General features: G+C 49.1%; 1 protein-coding gene across 1 annotated transcript in view; it reads left to right on the top strand.

Annotated features, from left to right (window-relative positions):
* The window catches only part of Col4a2 (collagen type IV alpha 2 chain), a 135,853-nt gene that overhangs the window by 64,438 nt on the left and 46,488 nt on the right, over positions 1-24,927 (top strand). The window contains exons 5-8 of the mRNA NM_001427256.1: positions 18,833-18,967; positions 19,289-19,333; positions 22,716-22,832; positions 24,054-24,125. Of these exons, the coding sequence (NP_001414185.1) occupies positions 18,833-18,967; positions 19,289-19,333; positions 22,716-22,832; positions 24,054-24,125 (369 nt within the window). The remainder of the gene's footprint in view (positions 1-18,832; positions 18,968-19,288; positions 19,334-22,715; positions 22,833-24,053; positions 24,126-24,927) is intronic.

Below are 24,927 nucleotides of genomic sequence, written 5' to 3'. Positions count from 1 at the left end.
GATGAGATCCCACTAAAACATCCAACACAGAAGCCTAGGCCCATCCGTGGCTCATGGCCACACAGGCCTGCTGGCCAGCCGCCACCCACCTTCTCTCCGGTGCTGCCACTCTCTCATGTGGATTTGGTTGTCAATTAAAAGCTCATTCAAACGCCAGTCAAAATGGAACCATGAAGTTTAAAGGCTCATGGGGAGTCACCGCAGCCTGTTAGAAATGCGCGGGTAAGCGATGAGCTGGGAGCTGGAGAGCCCTGCAAGCTCACTTTGCCAGAAAGCCCTGGTTCCCTCCACAGGGCCAGCACATGTCTCCTAGAAAGTGAGATCTAAAGTCAGTGGCTAAGGGGATGTCAGGTGTGGCCAGCATTCTCCTCCCTACAGTGGCTCAGAACAGCTTCAGGGAGCCCCGCAGACCCAGTTTCCTCTGTGTAGGGACAAGTTGCTTCTCCTTCGGCTATGATGGGAGACTGCCAGGCTTCATGGGGTTGCTTGATTAAACACTCTTGAGCTTCGAGCCAGGGACATGCCACCATTTGGGAGCCTCATCAGTCTGTGGGGCTCTGCCTCTCTCTCCTCACCCTCTGCCCCTTCGTCAGTCTGCAGTCCCATGAGGCTATGACACCATCCTCTAGCTAGCCTAGAGGTTGGGAAGATACTCTACTCCTGCTGTCAGAGGGTCAAGATGGTCTAGAAGACCACAGGTTAGAGATGAAAACCCTTCAGCTCCTCCCACACCCTGCTTCTCCCAAACTACTCATTTGGGGGCTTGCCCTTCCTCTGAGGTAGGAGCCCCAGGCATGATAAAATCTGGCCAAGCAGAGAGAGCTGCCCTTTGCCTTAGGGGGCTATCACAGTCCTCCACCCCCTTTTCAATTTTAATTTACATACATCTTTACATTTTACATAAATTTTTAATTTACATACATACATACATACATACATACATACATACATACATACATCCTTATGCTTTTCACAGGAGTGTACCACTGCCCTCAACTCTGGGATCAAACCCAGAACTTCATGCACTTGAGGCGCTCGCTGTACCAGCTGAGCTCAACCCTTCCCATGCCTTCCCTAAATTCCGCCAATTAATCCCAGAAGGTAAAGTCCTGAATGTCCCACAATTGGATTCCATCAGAAACCCATTCAAGGTTGTGATAGGAGCTTCCCCTTCCACCCCACTTCTCGCAAAGAGAGCGGGGCAGGCGGTCCTCAGCAGATGACATCCTCAGCACAGTGGCATCAGGCTCTCATTTGCCATTTGGTAAGGACAGATCTGTAACCTGCACAGGCAGATTTCAGGAAAGCGGCCTCACGAATGTATGAATGTCCTGTGGTTTGACTCTGCAGTTCAGGCCAAGCCCCTGAATTCTCCAAGCCGCAGGCTGACCAACATGACTAATGCAAGTTATCCACAGTCTTACCATCCTTGGGCATAAGACCGCTCCAGCTGGAGCAAGTCTGCCAAGTGTGCAGGGAGCCCTGCTAGCAGCACAGGACAGTCGGAGGGCTTTTGGAAAAGTTCCCCGAGCCGCCTGTCTGTCCACCCCCACAGTTGTCTGTCTGGAGATAAAGCTCCCAGGATAGTCACTCAGAGATGCGTCACAGGAGTCTTGGATGCTGCTCCCAGCAGTGCTCTGCCAGGCAGGTCCACAGAGAGGTGGCCTGTGCTGACCCGGAACCAAAAAACCACCCCCGCAGTGTCCTAAGCTAGCCCTGTGCCTCTGTGTTCCAGATTTGTCATTCATTCAAATGGGTCCTCAGGGACCGGTTCTTTGTTTGTGGGGCTTGCTCAGTGAGGGGGTGGGGGGAAAGGGGAGAGAGAGAGGGAGAGAGAGAGAGAGAGAGAGAGAGAGAGAGAGAGAGAGAGAGAGAGAGAGAGAAGTTTCTCTTTCTCCTTTCCACTTAGTGACTGCAGGAATACATAGTTTCCATTGGTGAAGCCTTACGCTCTTTCTTACTTTTTAAGAACAGTGTAGGTGACATACTTCACAATCTTGGCAAGGCAGACAAGACATTTGGGGAGTAAATCAAAACTGGAAGCCAGAAGTATTGGCCCAGACTTGGACTGCCGCTTAGCGAAATGTAGCAGAGGGATTCAGGTGAGGGGAGAGAGGAAGAGCTGGCTTTCTGGGGCATAACTGGTTCTTTGTGGAGAAGGGAGGGAGTGGGCTGGGGTGAGACCCATCCTGGATTTGGAGGCTGTGGGAGGACAGAGGGCATGAGATTCCTCCAGCCTGTGTTTTCACAGTCACAAATTTAATTTCTTTCATGACTTTGAGTTCAGCGAGAGATCGCTAAAATGAAGCTTTCACAGCTCTCTGACGAGTTGGGAAGAGAGGCTATCAGCTTAAGAGCAGTTGTATCCTACCTAAGAGAAGAGCATCCACCCTGGGAAGCCTGACAGCCGCCAGATCACTAAGACAGGACAGACAGGACAGCCAGCCAGTCAGAGGCTTTGATGTTGTTTTTAGAACACAAAGAATCTTGAATCAGCAGCAGATTTCTCTTCTTTTCCCTCTGTTTCCCTCTTCCTGGTCCCTTCTTGGAGATTCATTCCCCTGGCCATCTTACATGACTGCTGTGAGGGAGAGACTGGGTTTACTGTGGGGAAACACATTGCCAATTCAAATAGCATCCGTAAAGGAGAGAGGTGCTTGGAGTCACCATTGCTTAGCAATGGAAAGGAGGAGTTCGCCATCGACTGTGCAGCCGACATAGCTGGCCCAGAGAGGGTAGAAGTTGGAAGCCATCAACCAAGTTAGCATGGGATAGTTTCTTAATAGCATCCTTCTTGGGGTCACATTCCTACAAAACTATTTTCTTCCTTAGTTACATGAAATAAATACCCCCCTCGTTGAAAGAATTTATTTTTAAAAAAAAGTCAATTGCTAACTCCTGCCAAATTTTAGTTGTAAGATTTTTTTTTTAAATTGGCAGGAAATTTTAAGAGCACGTGCACGGTGGTGCAGCGGCCTGGCGCCTGGCATTCTGGGAACAGTTGTAAAGGGAAGCTAAGAAACAAGAATGAGGGGCACTGAGGATCCGTCAAAGTTCCCCTGGTCAACGACTCCTGAGTCCCAGATGCAAAATTAGATTAACCCACGTGTTTAGAGCACTCCTACCTCTCAGGAGTTGGGTCATCCTTGGCTACATAGCAGTTCCAGGCCATCCTGGGCTACAATGTATGTTTTTTTTTTAAACCTACTTGAGTTACTTGTCATAGGACAACCTCAGACCTGGCTAAAGACACTGACGCCATCCGATTTGGAGACATGAGGACCAGGCACTGTGGTTCACCCTATTCGGTGTTTAAGTTAGCCCCCAAGCTTGGTTCACCCTAGACCTTAGTTCTACAAATCAGAACTCCCCCACTGGTTGTTTTCCCACAAATGACCAAAAAGACCTGGGATGAGCCTAGTCTTGTGAAATCCTCCCTCCTCCAAGGCGTGTAATGTCCCCTGGGCGACACCGTCCAATTTTAAGAAAGACATGAAAAAAAAAATGGAACTTTTCAGAAATTGGGTACGTTTTGGGAGATTTGCCATGAAACTGTTTAACGTGTAAATTCCCACGCAACTGACCTAATGCAGTTTAATCTGGTCATGTTTGCACCCCATCATCTTTCCTGGCAGGAAAGCTATAAGCCACCTGCTCCTCTTGGAGGGAAACTGCCTGGATACTGGCAGGGTCTGCGTGGGGCTCACTCTGGTGTCCGTAGCCTGGTCATTTTAGTAGTTCCTCTGTGGCTCATGCCATTAAAATTCTCAGTGGCTTGAGTAATGTCTCCAGGGCTAAGAGAATCTTATGTCCTTGACTATGGTCCATGTTAGCAACATATCCAGTAACCCTGTGGAGCATTCTGATTAGATCTCCAGGGCACCAGCCAGCTGGAGTTCTAGACTTTAACAAGGTTTTGGGTAGGATGTCTGTGCAAGTTCATCAGTCACTGACCAGTGAGGAGCTCTCATCTCCAGTTCCTCCCAAAGTACATGTTGTTTATAAACTCTGAATCCTCCATGCACCAATCTTTACATGGAAGAAAGTTCTCCAGCAGGCTCAATATTTAAGTGAAATTCTAGATGTTTTCTTTAAAAAAAAAAAAGACTTATTTATTTATTATTTAAGTACACTGTAGCTGCCTTCAGACACACCAGAAGAGGGCATCAGACCTCATTACAGATGGTTGTGAGCCACCGTGTGGTTGCTGGGATTTGAACTCAGGACCTTCTGGAAGAGCAGTCAGTTCTCTTAACCACTGAGCCATCTCTCCAGCCCTCCTAGATGCTTTCTAAACATTAATTCACTAATCCCCTGGCCAGGAGAGACCTTTGTCCTTCCAGAGAGATTGTAAGGTACCCTGTATCAGTCAAAATGCCCCACCTCATGCGAAAAGTTCTTGTTTGTGAATACGAGTTCCGGATTGTCTCCAGAGTAGGAAGTCACCTGATAACAAGGTCACTAGCCTGACCTGTGATTTCTTGAATGTAAGTCCCCATTTATTAACGCTTATGTAGGAACACTCTAGACCAAGAAAAGCCATTGTGACTCTGATGTTGCTTCCAAAGGCTTGGAAGGGTTCACCGCTGCCAGTCCTGGAGGAACTGTTTACAGCTGAGAGAGATCCTCAAATAAGAGAGCACAGCAGGTGGGGTGTCTGTCTGCCACAGGTTTTCAAAGGCAGTGCACTGAGCTCCCTGGGAAGGGTCTGGAGGTCGCCATGCCAGCCGAGCTTTGCATTTTGTGAGTTTAGCCGAAAACTACTTAAGAGGGAAATACATTTCTTAAATCGTCTTGTTTCCCAAGAAGGAGATACAGCCCTTGGGGCTTCCAACGCCTCCTAACAAAAAACATCTGCTGAACTTCCGGAATTTTCCTCAGGCCTTGAGCACACGCCCACACGTTTCCAGCTCTTTCCTAACCATGAAGTTGGCTTCAACAGACTTTGGCTTTATGGCCAGCGCTTCCATCCAGTCGTTCCGTTCACCCTTTACTCCATCTCCGTTTCGTGTGTTGATGCCATGGTGCCAGCACTGACCGCTCGGGGGAGCCACGCCAGTCCACGATGGTCTGATCCACGTATTTCAAAATGAATAAGACTATAATAGAGCAGCACAGAGCACCGTGTGTGCCACAGGCTCTCCACAGAGGGGTTCGTTCTGTGGAGCCTGTTCTGAGGTACTTGTGGACAGTAGGGTTTTGCTGTATGTTCGCCTGCCTGTGGGAATGAAGCGCTTTTGTTAAGCTTCTCTAAAGTTCTTCTTTACTTTAGAAGATCCTCTCAGTACAGCAGTCCTTACCGATGGCTCTGGATGGTTTTGCTCAGCACTACTTATATTCTGAAATATTATTGATCCAGTGCAGAGGTTCCCAACCTGTTACTCCCGATCCCTTTGTGGAGGCCAATCGCAGGTATCCTGCGTTATCAGATATGCACATTATGATTCATACAGTAGCAAAGTTACAGTTATGAAGTAGCAACGGCAGGAGGGGCTGTGTTAAAGGGATGCAGCATTTGAAAGGTTGAGAAGCACTGCTCTCCAGGGCCTTGAAAACCCTACCTCTGTGACTAAATCTATGTCTATGTGGCCACAAGACCAAAACACCCAGACTAGAGAACTTGAGGCCATAGCTCAGACGTTGGAGAGATGCAGTTAGCAACACTTAGTGGTTGGCCTAGGTTCCCAGACCCACACCCTTCTCCACACTCCAGCTCCAGAGAATCCAGTGCCCTTCTCTGGCCTGCATGGACACACACAGTACTCACACACATGCAGGCAAGACAGCCTGTGCAAACACCACAGATTCAGTGTTGAGGGAGGAGTTGCGACTTCTCAGGCAGTGCCTAGCTCCTGTGTCCTCTCCTTCTTTTATCAGGAAGTAACCCGTTTATGGGGGTCCACCTGTAACCTCTGCACCTTCTGATAGCTTCTGTTGGCCTTTTACCCTATCACTTCTGGGTCAGGTGACGTCATCTGATAGAAAGTCAAATGGCAGAGTATGTAGCCAGAGGACCTGGGCTGAGGTCTGAGGGACAGTAGCATTTAAAGAGATCAGGGAGGGCTGGAGAGATGGCTCAATGGTTAAGAGCACTGACTGCTCTTCCAGAGGTCCTGAGTTCAAATCCCAGCAACCACATGATGGCTCACAACCATCTGTAATGGGATCTGATGCCCTCTTCTGGTGTGTCTGAAGACAGCTGCAGGGCACTTATATATAATAAATAAATAAATCTTTAAAGAGACCAGGGAGGAATTCCTACCTGAAAGCAAAGAGAGATCCAATAGGAGAGGTCCATCAGGTCCATGTGCCACCATGCCCAGCTCACTGGGGTCTTTTAAAAGGAAAGGGCTTGTGGTTCTTACACTGAAGGGAACTGCCAGTGTCCACAGGGCACTGTCCATTGTCTGTTGCTTGGTGGGAAGGTACATTGACAAACAGCCAGCGACAGCCAGGGCTCTTCACAGCAAGAGATGGTCCTGTGGTTAATCGCTGAGCTGGGAAGACTCCAGCCAGCCCACAGTGGTCACAGTTCCGCCTCCCAGATTCTTGCCTGGCATGTCAGATCCAGAGCAGTGCTACTGTTTTGCATGAAAAAAAAATAATAATGTTTGGATCGTGGGAATTGTTGCCAAACTGAAAGGCTAGTAAATTCTATGACTACATGAGCCATAACTCCCCAGGGTAGACCAGATAGTGGGTTGAAGAGGCCTGAGCACACCAGGAAGCTCCCCTAGATACCTTTATAGGACACCATGGCCAAGTGTGGCCCCCAGCATTCACAGAGGAAGGAGTGAATGGAGTTGGAGCTGTACTTCAAGATTGGCATACCACCTGGTCTTAAAGAGGTTACAGGCTAAGAATGCACCAGCAGCCAAGGCGTCATAGTTAGAAACCAGTCTGTCTAGACACCTCTCCCAGATCTGGGCAAGACCCAGGCCACCCAGTTGCTTTCTAAAGAGAGTGTGTACAACTGGGAATGGGTTTCTGTGATAACTGTACCTTAATGAGAGACTTAAATGTGGGTTATTTGTGATTTACAAATAAGTCAGTCACTTTCCCTCGGGCACCACTGACAGTCAACCTCTTAAACTTATTCCTGCGAATGTACAAGATGGCAGAGAGTTGGAGGGGCTGGGGATGGGCAGGGGTGTGCCACAGCATGCATGCTCATGGAAGTCACAGACGACTCTGTGGAGTAAGTTTTCTCCTTCCATGCTTAAATGAGTTCCAGAGGCTGAACTCTGTCATCAGGCTTGCTTGTCACAAGCCGTGTCACCATCTCACCGGCCCAAAGTCCACTTTTACTGGAATGCCTGCCTACGTTATGCTTTCTCTCGTGCTTAGATAACTTTACACCTCCTAAGTGTAAGACACATGTAACGGTCCACCCGTGTGTGTGTGTGTGTGTGCACGTGTGTGTGTGTGTGTGTGTGTGTATGCTTACTAAAAATTTAACACATGTAACAGTCCACCTGTGAGTGTGCACGTGTGTGTGCATGTGTATGTATCTCTGTGTGTGTGCACGTGTGTGTGTGTGCACGTGTGTGTGTGTGCACGTGTGTGTGTATACTTACTTAAAAATGTAGGACACATTTAACAGTCCACCTGTGAGTGTGCACGTGTGCATGTGTGTGTGTGCGTGTGTATGTATCGCTGTGTGTGTGCACGTGTGTGTGTGTGTATATATATACTTCTAAATGTAACAGTCTACCTGTGAGTGTGCACGTGTGCATGTGAGTGTGTGCATGTGTGCGTGTGTGTGTGTGTAGTGTGCACATGTGTACTCACTTCTAAATGTAGGACACATGTAATGGTCCACCTGTGAGTGTGCACGTGTGTGTGTCTGTGTCTCTGTGTGTGTGCACATGTGTACTTAGATAAGTGGGCACGTGGATCGATGATGAAGAGAGATGATGGATGTGTGGCAGAGATTGACTGGATGACAGAGATGGACCACCATACAACGGAGGATGAATGGGAGTTGCATAGACATTTCTCCCGACTCCCTTTATGAGCAGCGGCTGCTTGGTTGGTTGTCTTGCTTGCTACATGAATGAAGACTGGTCTTCTGTGCTTGCCTAGCCTCTGGGAGGCTGGTGGATTCTTCTGTATGTATGTCAGGGAAGGAAAGCTCTTAGAGTAATCCTGCAGAAGGCCTCTGGTGTCCTGGAAGCACACCTCAGTAGTCATGCTGGGGGTGGGGATGAAGCAGTTATAAGGGGACGCTTCCTGGGCACTGCAGACAGCTAACAGAGCATCCAGATGGGTAACAATAGACAGGATTCACGTCAAATATCCAGCCAAGCTGCCTTTGCAACCACACCAGCTCCACCCCCAAGCATCCTGTGGCCGAGCTCTGCACTGGACCTTCAGGATGCAAAACAGGCACAGAAGGGATCTCATAGGGAAGTGTATGGAGCAGCTAAGAAACTAGGTGCAGATCAAAGAGGGCTTATCCCAATGTCCACTCAGAGAAGAAGCAAGGAGCGGCCTTTCCAGGGAAAAGGAAGTGTTCACAATATCAGGGCATTGTCAGAAACCACCAAAACACTCAAGGAGCACCATGGGCTCTGTAGTGGCCAGAGGGGTGGCACAGGTTAAGCATGACACAGGAGTCCCCTTGACTCTAGAGCGACTACGCGAAGGTAACAAGGGGGACACCAGGGAGCTGCCAGGGCCAGGAGATGCATAAACTAGCAAACACGTTATTACTAGGACTGTAGTAGGAGGTGGTGCGACCCAGAGGAGAGGGCAAGAGAGAAGGACTGACTGGAGAAGCACAGGACAGCAGCTACAGTGAACCATGATGGGTCCTTGGATTTAAGCCCAACACTAGCAGTGTCTCTACTTGTCCAGAATTGGACTCCAGGGATTGTCTTGGGAGAAGAAAAGGGTTATTGGAGGACATGGTGCCGGGGGGAATTTAGACATTCTGTGGTTAGGGATCTGCGGATGCTTGGGCAGAATCCAGGAGAGAGGAGGAACATGGAGAGTGGGTGAGGTGTCCTTCCAGGGCTTCTGACAAGAACTGAGTTTGGCTAACTTCAGAGTTACCTCTGGTGGCCCTGAGCCAGCACCCAGGAGAAAAGCCCGTTTAAGGAGGAAGCTGTCCTTGGGAGGAGCAGGGTGAGAGCCCTCAGCTTGAAGAGGTGTGCCTCCTTGATAGGAGAGTTTGGTCCAGTGAACCACCAGAGTCAGCTCTCCCTGACTGAGTTACAGATGAGACAGAGGAAGTGGCTTCAGGGTCATGTCTAAATGAGGTGCCTATGAGCTCCACAGAGCGGGGACCCGCAGTCACAGCTGGCCATGAGACGTCAGGGGAGCCACAGGTTGTCCCTCCACTGCTCTCCACACCTCTGCCCTCTTGGCTTTCCCATGGGCATGGCCAGTGTCCCCAGCATGCCAACCTAGCCAAGCTGACCTCGCTGGACCGACTAGCCTTAAGAATCGGGTTGGGGCTGCCTAGGTATGAATGGCTTTTCTCATGCAGACAAGCTCCTGCCCCATCGCACAGCAAGTCAAGACACAGCAGGGAACCCCAAGGACATGGAGCTAGGACAGGCACACACACATATCACGCTCTCGTAGAAATAGTCTCCTTAAGAGGCTTAGGTCATTGTGAGGACTATCCCAAATGCCAAAGAAAACCAACATCTGTGATGAGAATCCTACTTAGGGGTCCACCGTGCACCTTCTCCCTGGCTGTTCACTAAGGAAATCAGGTGGGTCCCATCTTGCTCACCTGGGAAGTTATGGACCTTTTGTCACACTTAAGAGCAGGACGAATCTCAGGAGGATGAGCTGTGCTCAGCGTCTGCTGCCATTTGTTGAAGAAATTTACTATCTGTTTGGTTTTTTTTTTTTCTTCAATCCATTTAAGGCCGAGCTCAACCATGTAGTAACTCCAGTTCCAGGGGATTGGACATTCTCCTTTGGTTTCAGGAGCACCGCCCCTGAAGTGGTACACAGACACACGTAGAGGCGAAACACCCATGCACACCAAGTAATAAAATAATAAAGAGTTTAAATGTCATTAAATGAAAGGATCAGGAGCTGGAGAGATGGCTCAGTGGTTAAGAGCACTCACCGCTCTTCCAGAGGACCTGAGTTCAAATCCCAGCCACCCCATGGTGGCTCACAGCCATCTGTAATGGGATCCAATGCCCTCTTCTGGTGTGTCTGAGGACAGTGACAGTGCACTCGTATATAATAAATAAATAAATCTTTTTTTAAAAGAAGGAAAAGATTGGTGGGGAGCTGGAGATGGCTCAGCAGTTTAGAACACTAGCTACTCTTGCGGGGGGACCTGGATTCTTCCATTCCCAGAACCCATGTGGCTGCTCACAACTGTCCATAACTCCAATTCTGAGGGGTTCACGAGCCTCTGGGGGTCTCCTTGGGCGCTGCATACGCATGGTACACGGACATACATGCAGGCAGGTAAAACACTCATACATATAAAATAAAAGTAAATAAAGTCTTTTGAAAGAAAAAGGGTGTAGGGGTGGCTCAGTCAGTGAAGTGCTCTCCTAGCATTCAGAGCCCCAGTCCAACCCCCAGTTCCTACTGTGGTGGCAGGAAGATCAGAATCAGAAGTTCAGTCATCCATTGCTAGAGGGCGAGCTTGAGGCCAGCGTGAGCTACACAAAAAAAAAAAAAAAAAAAAACGCTGTCTCCAAGGAAGAGGGGGGGACGGGTTGTCATGCATCCTGAGGACCTGCCTCCTGAGTCATTCTCTGGATCACAGAAGGATGTCACTGGGTCTCGGATCTCCTGTCTGCATAACTGAGCCATGCCTTAGCTTCCCACGGACTTAGATGAAAGGCTGGTCTCCTGTGTTCTGTTTTCATTCGGGATATGTGCTCAGTAATGTTGGAAGGGTCGTCCTAGATGAGAATCAGAGTGAAGAAGTGCACAGACACGGGGGAGTCACTTACAAGACCCCAGTTGGCTGTGAGCTCAGCCACTTATTCAATTTCCAGAAGACAAGCTTAGCCTGAGAGCTGCGACAGTGTCATAGAGTGGTTCTGTAGGGGGTGGGGGAGGGGAGGGTACCACCTCAAGGACCAGCAGGTCTTATCTTGGGTCTCCCCACAAGGACCAGATCCTTCTAAGGGTGCGAGGAAGAAAGGCTGTGTATGACGCGTGACCTGATGTGGACTGTCTGCCTTTGACCTTCCCAGAATCAGATGTGAGGTGTTAAGGCTGGAGTGTAGCCCAGTGGCAAAGTACTTGCTTAACATATACAAGGATGTGGGCTTCGTCTCCAGCAAGGGGGTGGGACTGGGACTGTGTCTCAGTTGATAGTTTGCCTAGCGTACACAAGGCCCTGTTTGGGGGTCCCATTACTGCATAAACTAAGCGTGGGGGCTCACACTTATAATCCCAGGGGGTGGGGGGCAGATGCTGGAGGATCAGAAACCCAAGGTCATTCTTAGCTTACCTTATTAGCTTATTTTTACCTTATTAGCTTATTACCTTAGCTTAGCTTATTCTTAACAAGTTTGAGGCCAGTCTGAGCTAGAAACCCTGTCTGAAAAAAAAAAATAAAAACAAATCAAATAAACAAAGTCCTTCAGAGGCCACATGGGTGTGAGAAAAGAAGGACAGAGAATGCCAGAACTGTTCCAGCAGCAGCCACGACCTTAGGCCCTTTAGGGTTGGAGTCAATGCCTCCCTGGTGAGGTGAGATCTCTTGGTACGAGGTATTCTCAAGATTTTCTTTCCAAGTGACATTTATGTGCCTTATGGTGACTGCTCCATCTCCAAGCATGGAGTTCCAGCCATTCAAAGACCGCTACGTTCCCCTCCCTGACTTCTCAGATAGGCCGTGGTGGTCAAGTAGCTTGAGCAATCATCACCACTGCCTTAGCCTCCCATGGACCCTTTCCACCCAGGCCACCTTCTGTGGCCCATCTCCTAGCCTCTCCACCTCAGCTAGAATTCACTTTTATACCCTTTTATCTTGTCCCCAAGCCACATTGCTGCCAGCCTGACTTTGCTCCGATCTGTTCTTCTTCCCACAAGCTGTGTGGGAGAGTGGGAGACACAGCTGTCCAGCCTTGCCTGGTTTCACACCTAAGTTCCTCTCTGCAGTGAGCATGGCCCAGGCTGCCCGTGGATTTCCAGAGCCATGTGGCTGTCTCCCTTGTGAACTTGCTCTCCCAGAATGTGCAAGGCTGGTTGACCGCACCCCACCCCCACCTCCATTTCCCCCAGAGAATGAGCACAGGGTTAATATGTGTCCTGAGTTTCACAGGAATTAAAACCTAATGTGTTAACAGAGGTGGAAATGGCTCTAAGCAAAGATCCAGGCCTGTCAGATATGTCCTGACTCAGTCCTGGGGAGGAATTCAATCTAATGTCACTTGAAGCCACTGTTGCATGTGCCACCAGGATAGGCATGGGAGCAGGCTCCCAGGCTCAATACTTGGCATGTTTTCCTTTAACGAGACAGAAGGATTATGAGTTACTGACTTAATTACTCTGCCTAAGGGAAGTGGAGTGCGTTAGCCCCGTGGAATAACTGGAATTAGGCAATCACAGTTTTCCTCGGGATTATCCCCAAGGGAGGTTAACAAATGAGGGACTTGCCCTCTGTCCCCCTAGAGCTGAGTCATGTGACCCTGGAGAGATTCAAAGCCTTCAAGTCAGAGGGCAGGTTTCCTAACCCGCCTGGAGACTGAGAATGGCTGCCACCTGGTGTTGACTACTGGAACTGCACTATCACTCCCTGGCCCTGTTCCCGGCCCCCAGCAGGAATGTTGATTCCATTTCAAATTTTCAAAACTGAGATACTCAGTAAACATTAAAATTATTTCCTTTTTAGACTTTTGCAGACTTGTGTCGGCACATACCCGTTATTCTCTCCAACTATTGACACCCCCCACCCCCGTAACCATAATGGTTCCACTCGGGCCCTTCCCATTGCTAAGGGCGCTCAGCTCAGTCATGCTTCAAGCAACCAGGTTCAGACACTGCCGGCCTGAGGCCTGAGCCTTCTGGAGGAGTAGCACCCGGCATTCCAGAGCCTGCCTCACCCGCGCCTCGGCTGCCCACAATATTTCATTATCTAATCAGATGCTAAGCGGGGTCTCACACACAGGCCTCCTTCCATGAGTCTGGGTGGTCTCCGTGATGACTTCATCATGAGGTCCTGGGCAGCATTCCCTTTGCTGTGTAGACAGATAAGCCAAGCCCTCTCTCTGTGGAGCCAACAATCAGTAGTTCCCCGGGGGCCGGTGTAGGGCTAAGACAAGACTGCTGTTTTCCTAAATGGCTCAAGGGGCTACAGAACTGAGTGGGGGCGGGGCAGTGAGGGTGGCAAGCATTTCTAAAGGGCAGCACCCCCTCAGTTGCACCTCAGACGACTATAGTGTCTTCAAAGGGGTTCAGGCTGAGGAACTAGCTCGGTGGCGAAGCTCTTACCTCGCACGTGCTGGACTCTGGGTTCGAGCCTCAAAAAACACAAAAACAGAAGGAAAATGTTCCAAACATTGATCTGGGGATGAAATGGGAGACTGGTGAGTGAGACGGAGCCAGATAAAGGCAGTACAGATGGTTTGTGGCGCGAGAGGTGAGAGTCAGATGCTGAGATCTGCTTAGGGGAGAAGTTTAAGTAAGATGCAGCCACCAGGCTACCACTGTAGGCCGAAAGTGCAGAGCGTCAGTGGGAGGTTTAATAGGAGCCTGCCAGGGAACCCCTCATCTAGTTCCGGCTGGACTTGGCTGGTTTAGAGCCTTTTTATTTTCAACATTTGAAAGAGTAAAACTTTTAATCTTCTCTACTACTTATTTTTTGTGATTTGTGTGTGTGTGTGCGTGTGTGCATGTGTGTGTGTATCTAAGAAATCTTTGACAATTCCAACGAAGTCTCACATCACACTGTTTTCTTCTACCCACTTTGCAGGTGGTCATGGTGGGTCGGTTCGAGTTTGTCTTTATTTCTCTCTCTCTCTCCTTTGAGTCTGATTCACTCCAAGTGGATGTCCCTGAGTGGGAGATGCTGGAAATGTTTGCTTCATCCTGTGTGGATTTTATTTATTTATTTACTTACTTACTTATTTGTTGGGGAGGGGCTCACTGTGCCATGGCGTTTGTGTATGTGTATGGAGGTCAGAGGACAACTTTTGGGAGTCAGGTCTCTCCCGTCACGTCAGGTCATCCATCTTGAAAGCAAGCGGGGTTGGGGATTTAGCTCAGCGGTAGAGCGCTTGCCTAGCGAGCATGAGGCCCTGGGTTCGGTCCCCAGCTCTGAAAAAAAGAAAAAAAGAAAAAAAAAAGAAAAGAAAGCAAGCACCTCTACCAGCTGAGCCACCTCACCAAGACAGATGTTATTGGCTCTTTAACGACAATCTGTTAAATAATTTTGGAAAGTAGCTCTAAGTTCCTTATGCCACATACTGTTAGGTTGGTACTCTTTAGTTTCCCCTGCAGGCAACATAGCATGTCCTCATGAACAGAAGACCATTCTAAATCCTGGGGCATAGAATAAGTTCCCTGGATCCTGAAGGAGCCCTTTCTGCCTTCACGGACATCTCGTGTCTTTTCCAATGTGTGCCATCAGCTTGCAGAAATTTGCTAGGACCAAGGAATTCCCCAGGATCGCCAAGAGTCATGGTCTACTGCCCTCAGAGGAAGGGAGAGTCTGCAAGGGGCCGGGGAGAGTAGCAGGGTCTGTGGCTGGTGCCCATGAAAGGTGAGACAGGAAGAGCCGTTTAGGAAGGAAAGGGGATTTCCTACCATTCATCCTTGGGCTTTGCGTCACAGGGGTTCTATTCTGCTCCACCCGGAAAGGCTGCAGCCAGATTGAACATCCTGGTGTGCACAGGGGCTGGTTCTGTCCTTGGGGGTGGGCGTTTGGGCTTCTCTGGCCTTTGTCCAAAACGTCCAGTCGCATGGTGGCTCTGCAGCCCCCGTTTCCAGATGTAAACTTTTCCAAACTCAGGAGCGTTCTCAGACGCCTGGGATTCTAAGTGCATCTCTTACTTAACCATAGAACTTAATAACGGTGGCTTTGAGTTGGCCTTGCCGTCCACCGAAAGTGACTTGTGACCAGGTACACACCAGTCGTGACTCCAGAAAGGGAAGAAGGATGGGATGTCAAGTGGACAAATGCCTGTCCCATTTATTCTGTCTTATTGGGAAGTTTAATTAAAGTTAATGTTTAGCTGACAATGGGTTTTGGTTTTTTTTGGGGGGGGGTTGTTTTTTTGTTTTTTTGTTTTTTTTTTTTTTTTTTTTTTTTTGGTTTTTGGCTCTGCTTGACTCAATGAGCCAGACCTTTCTCTGAGCTGGAACTTAGTCCTACAGAGTTGCTTCTTATTTAAAAGATAACCATCTTCTCCCTTAAGCGCTGCGTGGAGGGGAGTGGACTGTAGGTCATGCGGCCCACAATTCAACAACGGCAATGCACACAAGAACCTCTAGGAATTGTGTGGAATGCAGATCCAGGGTTGCAGAGCCCTTCCTGGGACATTGTACTTCTAGTGAATTCGGCGTGAGGTTGCAATGACCTCACACAGAGACACAGGGTGGAACTAGGTCATCCAGGAGGCAGACAGGCAGCCCTCAACGTGGGGCTTTTCTGAGCCCAGCTATGAGTCCTCCTGACTGGTGCTTAGCACTTCTCCTCACGCCACAACCTTGGGGACAACAGGATTGCTGCTTCTATGCCTCTGACAGGCCACCTCCTGGAGGTGTCCCACTCCCTACAATGTCCACCCCTGTGGACAGAAAGGGACGGAGGTGGAGGGTACACACACAATCTTATAGGTCCTTTGAAAAGTGTCCGCAGGTTTGTAACACACATTCTGTGTCCCTGCAGTATGGATGGGGAGAGGAGGGTAGGAGGGAGGAGATTATCATGGCAGAGCAGGAATTTGAGGAGCTTTGTTGATTTGGGAGATTGGGGGTCGATGTGAAGGCATGTGGAGTGGACACCTTCTCTTGGGACGGCTTTATTTTTAACCTTTACACAAGGAAAGGAAGGGACAGAAACAAGTAGCCCCAGAGGACGGCAATGGGTGATTAGCACAAAGGGAAGCCCTCATCACCTGTGTGTGCAGCTGCTCCTCCACAGAGCACTTCCCTGCAGGAGCAGGACATCCTGGGAAAAGCCCCAGCCTGCCTGCCTGCCTGTGGATCCAAACATACCTCCCTAGAGCACACCGAGGCTGCGTGCAAGTGCCCAGTTGTCCCACAAGGCAGGGTTCAGCCTAGCAACAGAAGCTCAGGCCCCAGAGGTCAGGGGCCAACCCACATTCTCCCCAGATGCCCTTCCTCCACCCAGGAGAAACAGCCTGGGTGCTGTAGAATGTTCCAGCCCCATCACCGCTCAGGAGAAACTGCTCATGACTGACAAGCTGGACTAGAGCTGAAGAAGAAATGAAGAGAATAAGCGTTAGTCAGTGCGAGGCAGGATTGAAGCATTTCTGGTAGGGTTGTGAACTGGTACAGCCGCTGAGGAAAACAGTTTGGTCAGAAACTCAATCGTGTAATTGTCGTGAGAGCCACTGAGTCCTGGGGTTAGACACCGAAAACCTACAGGAGGAACTCAGGCTGACAGCAAGACTGTTCAACATTATGCAAGTGGGCCAGGGGGGTGGCTCAGCAAAAGAAGGTGCTTGAAATGCAAACAGGAGACCTGAGTTCAATGCCCCAGGACCCATGTTGAGGTAGAAGGGGAGAACTAACCCCACTAAGTCTTCTGACCGACAGATGTGTGACTATGGCACACATGCCCAGGCACACACATACATCCGTGTAAACAAATAACCAAAAGATAGAGCCACTCAAATACCCGCACTAGCAGATGAAAGGACAGGCTGAGGTATGTCCATAGAGTGGAATAATATTCAGCCATGAACATTCACCTCTGTGCCACAGTGTAAACGAGACCCCTCAAAGCAGTACACTGAGTGAAAGAAGCCAGACTGCAAAGGCCGCATACATCATGTGATTTCATTTCTGCCAATTTATAGAAGAGAGGAACCAAAGAGACTCAGACCAATGGGTGGTTGCCAGGGGCTGAGGAAGAAGAATAGGGAGGGACTGCTTGCTGGGTCTGGATTTCCCTCTGAGGCCATGGGGGACTATCTTGGATCTAGATAAAGGTGAGGATTGTGCAAACCTGTGAGTTCCGGGAACACACTGGGTTGTGCAAGGAGAAGAGATGCCAGGAAGCTCCAGAGGAGACAAGACTAGAGTTCACCCCCAACTTAGAGGCCCCATCCAAGAAGGTCTAAGGTCTGCTGACAGTGGAGGAAAATGAACTCACGGGTAGTCTGTGGTGCTCCCGCCCCTAGGGTTTAAACATGAGAAATGAAGACAGTCTCATGTGCAGGTCCTGTGGTAGCTATAGAGTGACTATCCCCACTGACAGACTTGCGGGCTGTAAACAGTAAAGATGACACTGTGAGGAGTGTCCCATTCTCCTGGAGTGGTCAGGGTAAACACTGGCAAGAGGTGGCCCCCATATGGCAAATCCCAGGAAAGTGAGATTCTAGCAGTGCCACAAACTCAAACAAGATAAATGTGACCAGAAAGAAGTCGCCCATAAAAGCCAGAGCCAAAGTTATTTTCCCAAACACACAAGCAGCAACCAAACCACAGAGTTACAGAGACCGAGTGAGCTGAGTGGCCCTGTGTCCACCCCACATCCTCGTGGGAAACTGCATGGTGGGACCAGCCTCGAGTTTGTCATGGTCTCCAGCCAGGCTAAGAAGCATACACTCTACCACTACTCACCATGCTCAGCCTGTCCCACCCTGGCTGGACATTTGCTAGTGTGGCAATGGCTGGAAGGTGCTAGAACTGCATGAAGGATCAACAAGGGGAGCCCCGTATCTATCACTCAGGCACTGACTCAGAAGGAACGCAGAGACCTCTGCAGACTCTCCTTGGGTTGAGGAGGTAGGGTGCCTGAGCTCTGGGGTGGGTCTCTGAATCTCCCCCTCAGTCTCTGTCTTCAGTGAGTGGGGATCTTCTACCCACAGACGTGTGGCTCCTACAAGAACCAGTAGAGGAGGAATACAAACGTCTTTGAATAAGGTCTTCCTGCCCCTGGGTACCTCCGTGGCATCCACCCTATATCTCACCCCCACCCCATGACACTTGTCCTCTCTCAAAAATACTATGAGACCCTGAAGATGACCCCCTCAACACTCAGGAAAGACTACATGTGGGCAGTGGAGGAAAAAAATCAGAAACAAAGATATAAGCCTCCCTCTAGCTCCAAGGCAGCACAGGGCTTAGAAACATGACAACAGACAGGTCTTAACCGCTCCAGGAACATCCTATAGGTGAGGCCCTCTGATAGCTTCTTATTACTGACTATTTCATAAGCATATGTCCTCGGAGCTCATCCCCGTGGGAGCATATGTCCGTACTTTCTGTTTAAGAGCAAGTGATATTCCATTGGGTGGATATGCTATGTTTTGTGTAGCCCCTGTACACATTCTATGAGGGAAATCACTGGTAACATTCTATTCGGAAGAGACTTGTGGAAGTCAAGCAAGCTGATACTGTCTACTGCAACATTGTAACATTGTAACATTTGGTTGTTGTAAAGTTTGGTCAATCACCACCAACCTCCCCTGTCCCGCGCTCTCATTTTTGTGCTGAAGCTGCTTACCCTTAAGCTCTCTGATGTCTTTCCCTAGCCAGCAGCAATCCCTCTGTAGTGGCCCTGGTAGAAGATGGTCATTTACATAACATTCCTGAGGATGTTGGATTGTGGAGACTAGGAAGTGCTGCCATTTGAAAAGTGACTGATTGAGAATGTGTGCCTGTCTTCCTCTGTGATCCTGAACATGTGTTGTTCCCACAGGGTCAGCCAGGGGAAGTGGGCCCCCAGGGGTACAATGGGCCCCCAGGGTTGCAAGGATTCCCAGGACTACAGGGCCGCAAAGGAGACAAGGGTGAACGGGGAGCTCCTGGACCAACTGGACCAAAAGGAGATGTGGTACGGATCCTGGCTGGGGTCCTCTGCTGTGGGTGGCACTGGGGTCCTCTGCTGTGGGTGAGCACTGGGGTCCTCTGCTGTGGGTGGGCACTGGGGTCCTCTGCTGTAGGTGAGCACTGGGGTCCTCTGCTGTGGGTGGGCACTGGGGTCCTCTGCAGTGGGTGGCACTGGGGTCCTGGCTGGGGTCCTCTGCAGTGGGTGGCACTGGGGTCCTGGCTGGGATCCTCTGCAGTGGGTGGCACTGGGGTCCTGGCTGGGGTCCTCTGCTGTGGGTGGGCACTGGGCCTTTCTCTTTTTGTTAATTGTTCTGATTCTTTACAGGGAGCGAGAGGCGTCTCTGGATTCCCCGGTGCAGATGGAATTCCTGTAAGTGTTTGGGAAGATGAGAAGGTTGAACATTGTGTGTGTTCCAAGCAGTGCATTTATAACTTAAAGCTTTGAAAGGAGCCGGCTTCCCTTTGTTTATGGCATCACACGGGGGAGGGGGAGGTTCAGGGCACCCTTTCTCCTGCTGGATTCCCAACAAACAATGGACAAAGAGTTTCCTTCCTGGAGGTTCCTATAGGCAGGGCTCCGGAACTCAATCTACTTTGCTAAAACTGAGCCTTGGTAACAGTCGGAAAGAGAGAGCATGGTTCACAGATGGTCTGCAAAGAGCGGGTCTTGAGAGTTCATTTGCCACATGGGGCAATCTGGATATAAAATGGCCCGGCAAGTACCAGAATAGAACAAAACCCAAAGTGGCCTCTGCAGCTGCCCAGATTCTTCATAGTCGCTGTGCATAACGGAGTCAAAAAAAAAAAAAAAAGAAAGTTACAAGGCAGGGTGTGGTTCATGCTTGTCATCCCAGCACTTGGGCGTATAAGGCAGGGAGGGTTGCTGTGAGTTCAAGGCCAGCCTAAGCTATAGAATAGGTGGTGATCCCAACAGAGAGAGAGAGAGAGAGAGAGAGAGAGAGAGAGAGAGAGAGAGAGAGAGAGAAGGCATGGTTTGTCCATGAGAGAATCTCAAAATGAAGTAAAAATGTTTTTAAAGTTAGTTTACTTTAACTTCTTGTGGGGAAAAAAAAGTGCCTGACTCACAGGGCTCAGCCAACAGATTCCCAGGCGACTTCCTAGCCAGACCTGGGCTCAGGGATGAGTGTGTCGGTCACATGTCCTGTCATCCTCCTTCATCTGTGGCTGTGGAGAGGCATGGACCCTGTGAGCCTCGCCCATGTTCACAGACATCTGTGCCCTGCCAGCATGCCTCTCCTCTCGTTGCACACATACAGGGAGGGAGACTGGCCCCCAGCTTCACTAGCAGGGATAGCTTAGTATCAGGAACTAGAGCCAATGGGAGAAAAGTCTGCTCTGCTTTCTGACCAATAGCCCCACAGTCCTAAAGGAAGGGGAGCAGAGAGAAGGAAGCCACGCTCAGCAGAACAGGAGCCCAGCATAGCCAGGTCTTCAGTGCTGCCCATAGAGTGGGCGCCAGGAGACTAGATTATACCCCACCGTGCCAGGAAGAAAGACGTAAGCGCCTCGTTACTTGGGATCTTGAGAAAGGAGCAGAGAGAAGAATCCACACATTTTCAGAGATAAACAAATCGTAAAAACGTCTTCGCACAAACAGCCCGAGACAAACGTCTTCCCACAAACAGCCCGAGAGGAAACTGCTCCTTTTTTAACTACTTCTTGGAACTTTTGGATCACCCATCAGCTATGTCTTGATGGTCCAAGTTCATTAAGTTGGAGGGGCATCATGAGATGGAGCAGGGACCAAGGTGTCTCGTTCTCCTTTGATTTTCCTCTGCACACTCATTTCATATCAGAAGCAAATGGTTACCAAGCTAGAGGGGAGTCAGCTCTCTGCTTGCACATGCCAGAGTCACCTCAGAGAGCGTGGCACGGACAATATGGCCTGAATGTCCTTTGTCAGAGCTCCCCAGTCTGTCCACCTTGATCTTAAGGGGACTACATTGTGTTACACGTTCAAAGCTGTGTAAGCCAACATCTGTGAAGAGCTGAGAGCAGGTCCCATTGAAAGGTGTCTAGATACTGAAAGATGGGCATTTGGGTTAGTGTAGCTTGATGCCCTCTTCAGAGCTGGGTTATCAAGATCATGTCGGTGTGCATTGGCGTGAACTTGCCAGAGATGAGGCTCAGTTCTAGGAAGGAACCACAGTAGGCAAAATGTCACCAAATGGAGGGACCTCATAGGAGAGTCTTGGGAAAATGCCACAGGACACAACTGAGTTTGGGTGGAACAAAGTTAATTCCTTGAGGAATATCTGGAAGGCCAGGTCTAGAGACCCCTCCTGTCCTTACACAGAAGGCCACCAGAGAGCTACAGGGAGAAGAGAAGGGACTCCTCTGACTCCAGTACAGGTCAAAGCCACCTGAAACAAAGAGGGCTGGAGAGGTGGCTCAGTGGTTAGACCACTGACTGCTCTTCCAGAGGTCCTGAGTTCAATTCCCAGCAACCACATGGTGGCTCACAACCATCTGTAAAGGGATCTGATGCCCTCTTCTGGTGTTTCTGAAGGACAGCTACAGTGTACTCATGCATAAAATAAATGAATAAATCCTGAGGGAGGGAGGGAGAGAGAGAGAGAGAGAGAGAGAGAGAGAGAGAGAGAGAGAGAGAAGAAAGAAGAACTTTTTTAGTATTTTTCAATATCATTGTATCTTGGTATCTGTGTGATTTTTGCCACAGATTCTTAAAATTTTCTAAATTTCTCAAATTAAAAAAAAATGTCATGGGTTGGGGATTTAGCTCAGTGGTAGAGTGCTTGCCTAGCAAACGCAAGGCCCTGGGTTCGGTCCCCAGCTCCGAAAAATAGAAAAAAGAAAAAAAAATGTCCTGAGAGACCATTTTGGAATATATTTGGTTCATTACCAAGATTCATTTAAAGAAATTGCACAATTACAAAACATGTACCTAAGTCCCTACTATCTATTTAATATCAGAATCGGCTGTGTCCCTTTTTTGTCTTTTATAATATTTTTTTTCTTGCTCACTTGATATCCCAACAGGCTGTATTCTAATAAAGCACAAATTGTAGGCTATTGGCCCTGCCCCGCATGTCCAAAAGCTCAGTGCAGCCTGAGCCCCTCCCGTCATTCCACAGGTGCTTGGTCATGACATCACAGCTGACATTCCTGAATACCTTAGGGTTTTGACACTTGTGCCTAAATCTAAAACATTGGAAGACATGGTGGTGCACACCTATAATCCCAGCATTCGGGGGGCTGAGACAGGAGGATCTCAAGTTGGCAGCCAGCCTAGGCTCGAGTGAGGTCTCTTCTCAGAGGACAGCAGAACAATTACAGCAATTGTATCACCAAGGAAAGCTGATCCAGGCTCTGGGGTGTGGCTACCACCTTCCCTCGAAGGTGGCCCCTCTGGTTCGCCACCCACCATTCGTATTCACTAAGGCTGGTAAAGCCATCCCACAGTGGTTTCTAATAGCTCCAACAGGCTTTCAGGATTTCTTCTTCCTGTTGCCTGCTGAAAGGTCCTGGAAGCTCGGCAGAGGAAAGCAAGTTCCTTCAAGCCGGTGAAGAATGGTAACCGGCCTTTGCAGCCTCAAACCGGCTTAAGACACATCTTTGCTTGTTCAATCGTTCATTCCTTCCTTTGTCCGTTTTTGAGTTATCTTTTCCTTGGATTTTTGCCGGAGGTGTGGCTTTTGAGAGCATCCCCCACTGTTTTGTGGGTCAATTACATGAAATCTTGACTGTTCACGCACTGTTCTGCTTCCCAGGGGCACCCAGGGCAAGGTGGACCCCGTGGAAGACCGGGCTACGATGGTTGCAATGGAACCAGAGGAGACGCCGGGCCACAGGGACCCTCTGGAACTGGGGGCTTCCCTGGCCTCCCTGTGAGTATATGCGCAGTGTGGTCTGCTTAGCCTGGTCATCTGAGCGAGGGACACATGTCAGTGTAAATGGACCAAGGATAATGTGACCTTGGCTCCACTTCCCAGGTTCAGCCCAGAAGGGCCACCTGCCAGGCCTTGTTCTGGTCATTGTGGCTGTGAAAGCTGCTTTTCCCGCCCACTGTTTTTTTCACCCAATGTCCTGGGTTCAAGCATTCTTGACTGTTAGGTAGAAGGTGAGTGATTTGGTGTATGTTCTTGCCCACTGTCTCCCAAGGATCCCACCATCTCCTCCTACAATCTAAGCCAAATAACAGCGGATGGTTTAAAGATACAACTCAAACTAGGAAGCTTGAATCTTGTCCCAGTGTCTGTTAGGCACTAAGGAATTGTATTATAGGATTCCTGGGGACCTGGAAGGAGGCCGGCTTCTCCAGCATCTACCAGATGGAGAAGATACACAACAGAAATACTTGTTCAATACGGTGGCCTTCCTGCCATAGTTCACTTTGTGACCTCATTCTTAGGATCTTTGCAAAGACATGCTCGTTCAGAACTATATTTGCAAATTCATTTTATGCTAACGTTCTGGTTAGGCCTTTGTAATCTGAAAGCATGCTGAGGTGAGAAGCCATGAGCTGACAACCCCAACTTTAGCCTGCACTGAGTTGACGTCTCTGGCTAACGGCCTCCGCCTCCACTCTGCAGTGCCTATGAAACCCTGCCTCACTTTTGCATGACTCGATGTTCAGTGAACGTCATTGCTTTTCTGTCTGTCTTGCTTAAGCATCATGACCAAGAGACACATGTCACTGTAAAAATTCAGATTATTATACATATTCAAGGCTAACGTGCACCTTACGTCTTGCATAATTCGAACCACTCTTCTGTATTAAGTGGCTCTAAGTGTCTACCTGATAATACTGTAAGGACCCCAGTCCTATGCCAGAGGATGAGTTTGGAGGCTCTGTTTGGGGTTCAGAAAACAGTTTAAAGCCTACAAGGTGTTTGCACTTTAACTCTAAGATTATAAAAATTTTAAAAGCCTCATACTCGTGGTTGGACCTTAAGGAAGTTGATATCAGAGGCACCTATGTAAAAAGTCCACGGGGACACTGGGCGTGATGGACAGGAGCCAACAGTCATCGTGACAACATGACCGTGTTTGAAGATAATGGGTTCTTCTGTGTGTTTTTCTTTCTTATGGTATATCTGATAATTTAGGGGCCCCAAGGACCCAAGGGGCAGAAAGGCGAACCTTACGCACTCTCGAAAGAGGACCGTGACAAATATCGGGTATGTTTGCCATAGGTGGGAGGCAGAGCTCGGGCATCCCACGTAAACCAGAACAAAGACAGTTGGAAATTAGCACTAGGGTAACAAGCAGTTCAGGGAAGGAATTTACAGATTCTTGGGGTAGCAAGGCTGAGATTAACTTGGGGTCATCCTATTTCTGTGTGGGGGCATATTCAGTCCCCCCTTTGTTCTCAGTGCCACAAACCAAATACCTCAGTCTGTCAGGGCTTGTGTAGTTCACGCTTGTTTGCCACAGATGAATCCAATGATGCTTAACTCTTGGCTCAGAAGATGCCTCAGTCAGTAAAAGGCTTGCCTTGCAAGTGTAAGGCCTGAGTTAAAATCCCAAAACCTGTGTAAACAAGCTGGACAGTACCTTATTCTCAGGTCCAGCACTGAGGAGGGAGAGACAGGCAGACGCCTGCATTAGTAGCCATCCAGAGTTGCCTACTGAGGAAGCTGAGATTAATGAGAGCCTCTGTCTCAAAAAGACAGTTTGTTCCTGAGGAATAACATTTGATATTGACTTCTGTCCTCACATGCAAGCACATACATCTGCATTAACTCACACACTCATGCACACACACAAAACACATGCACACAATATACAATACACACATGTACACAACACAACACACACACCACACACACACATACAGCACACAAACACAACACACACACAATGCACGCATACAACACACACATACAATACATACATATAACACACATGCATACACACACAACACATGCACACAATATACAATACACACATGTACACAACACAACACACATACCACATACA

Source organism: Rattus norvegicus, chromosome 16 (assembly GCF_021556685.1).
Source record: "Rattus norvegicus strain SHRSP/BbbUtx chromosome 16, alternate assembly SHRSP_T2T, whole genome shotgun sequence".
NCBI lineage: Eukaryota > Metazoa > Chordata > Mammalia > Rodentia > Muridae > Rattus > Rattus norvegicus.
This window is presented reverse-complemented; position numbering and strand designations above follow the sequence as displayed.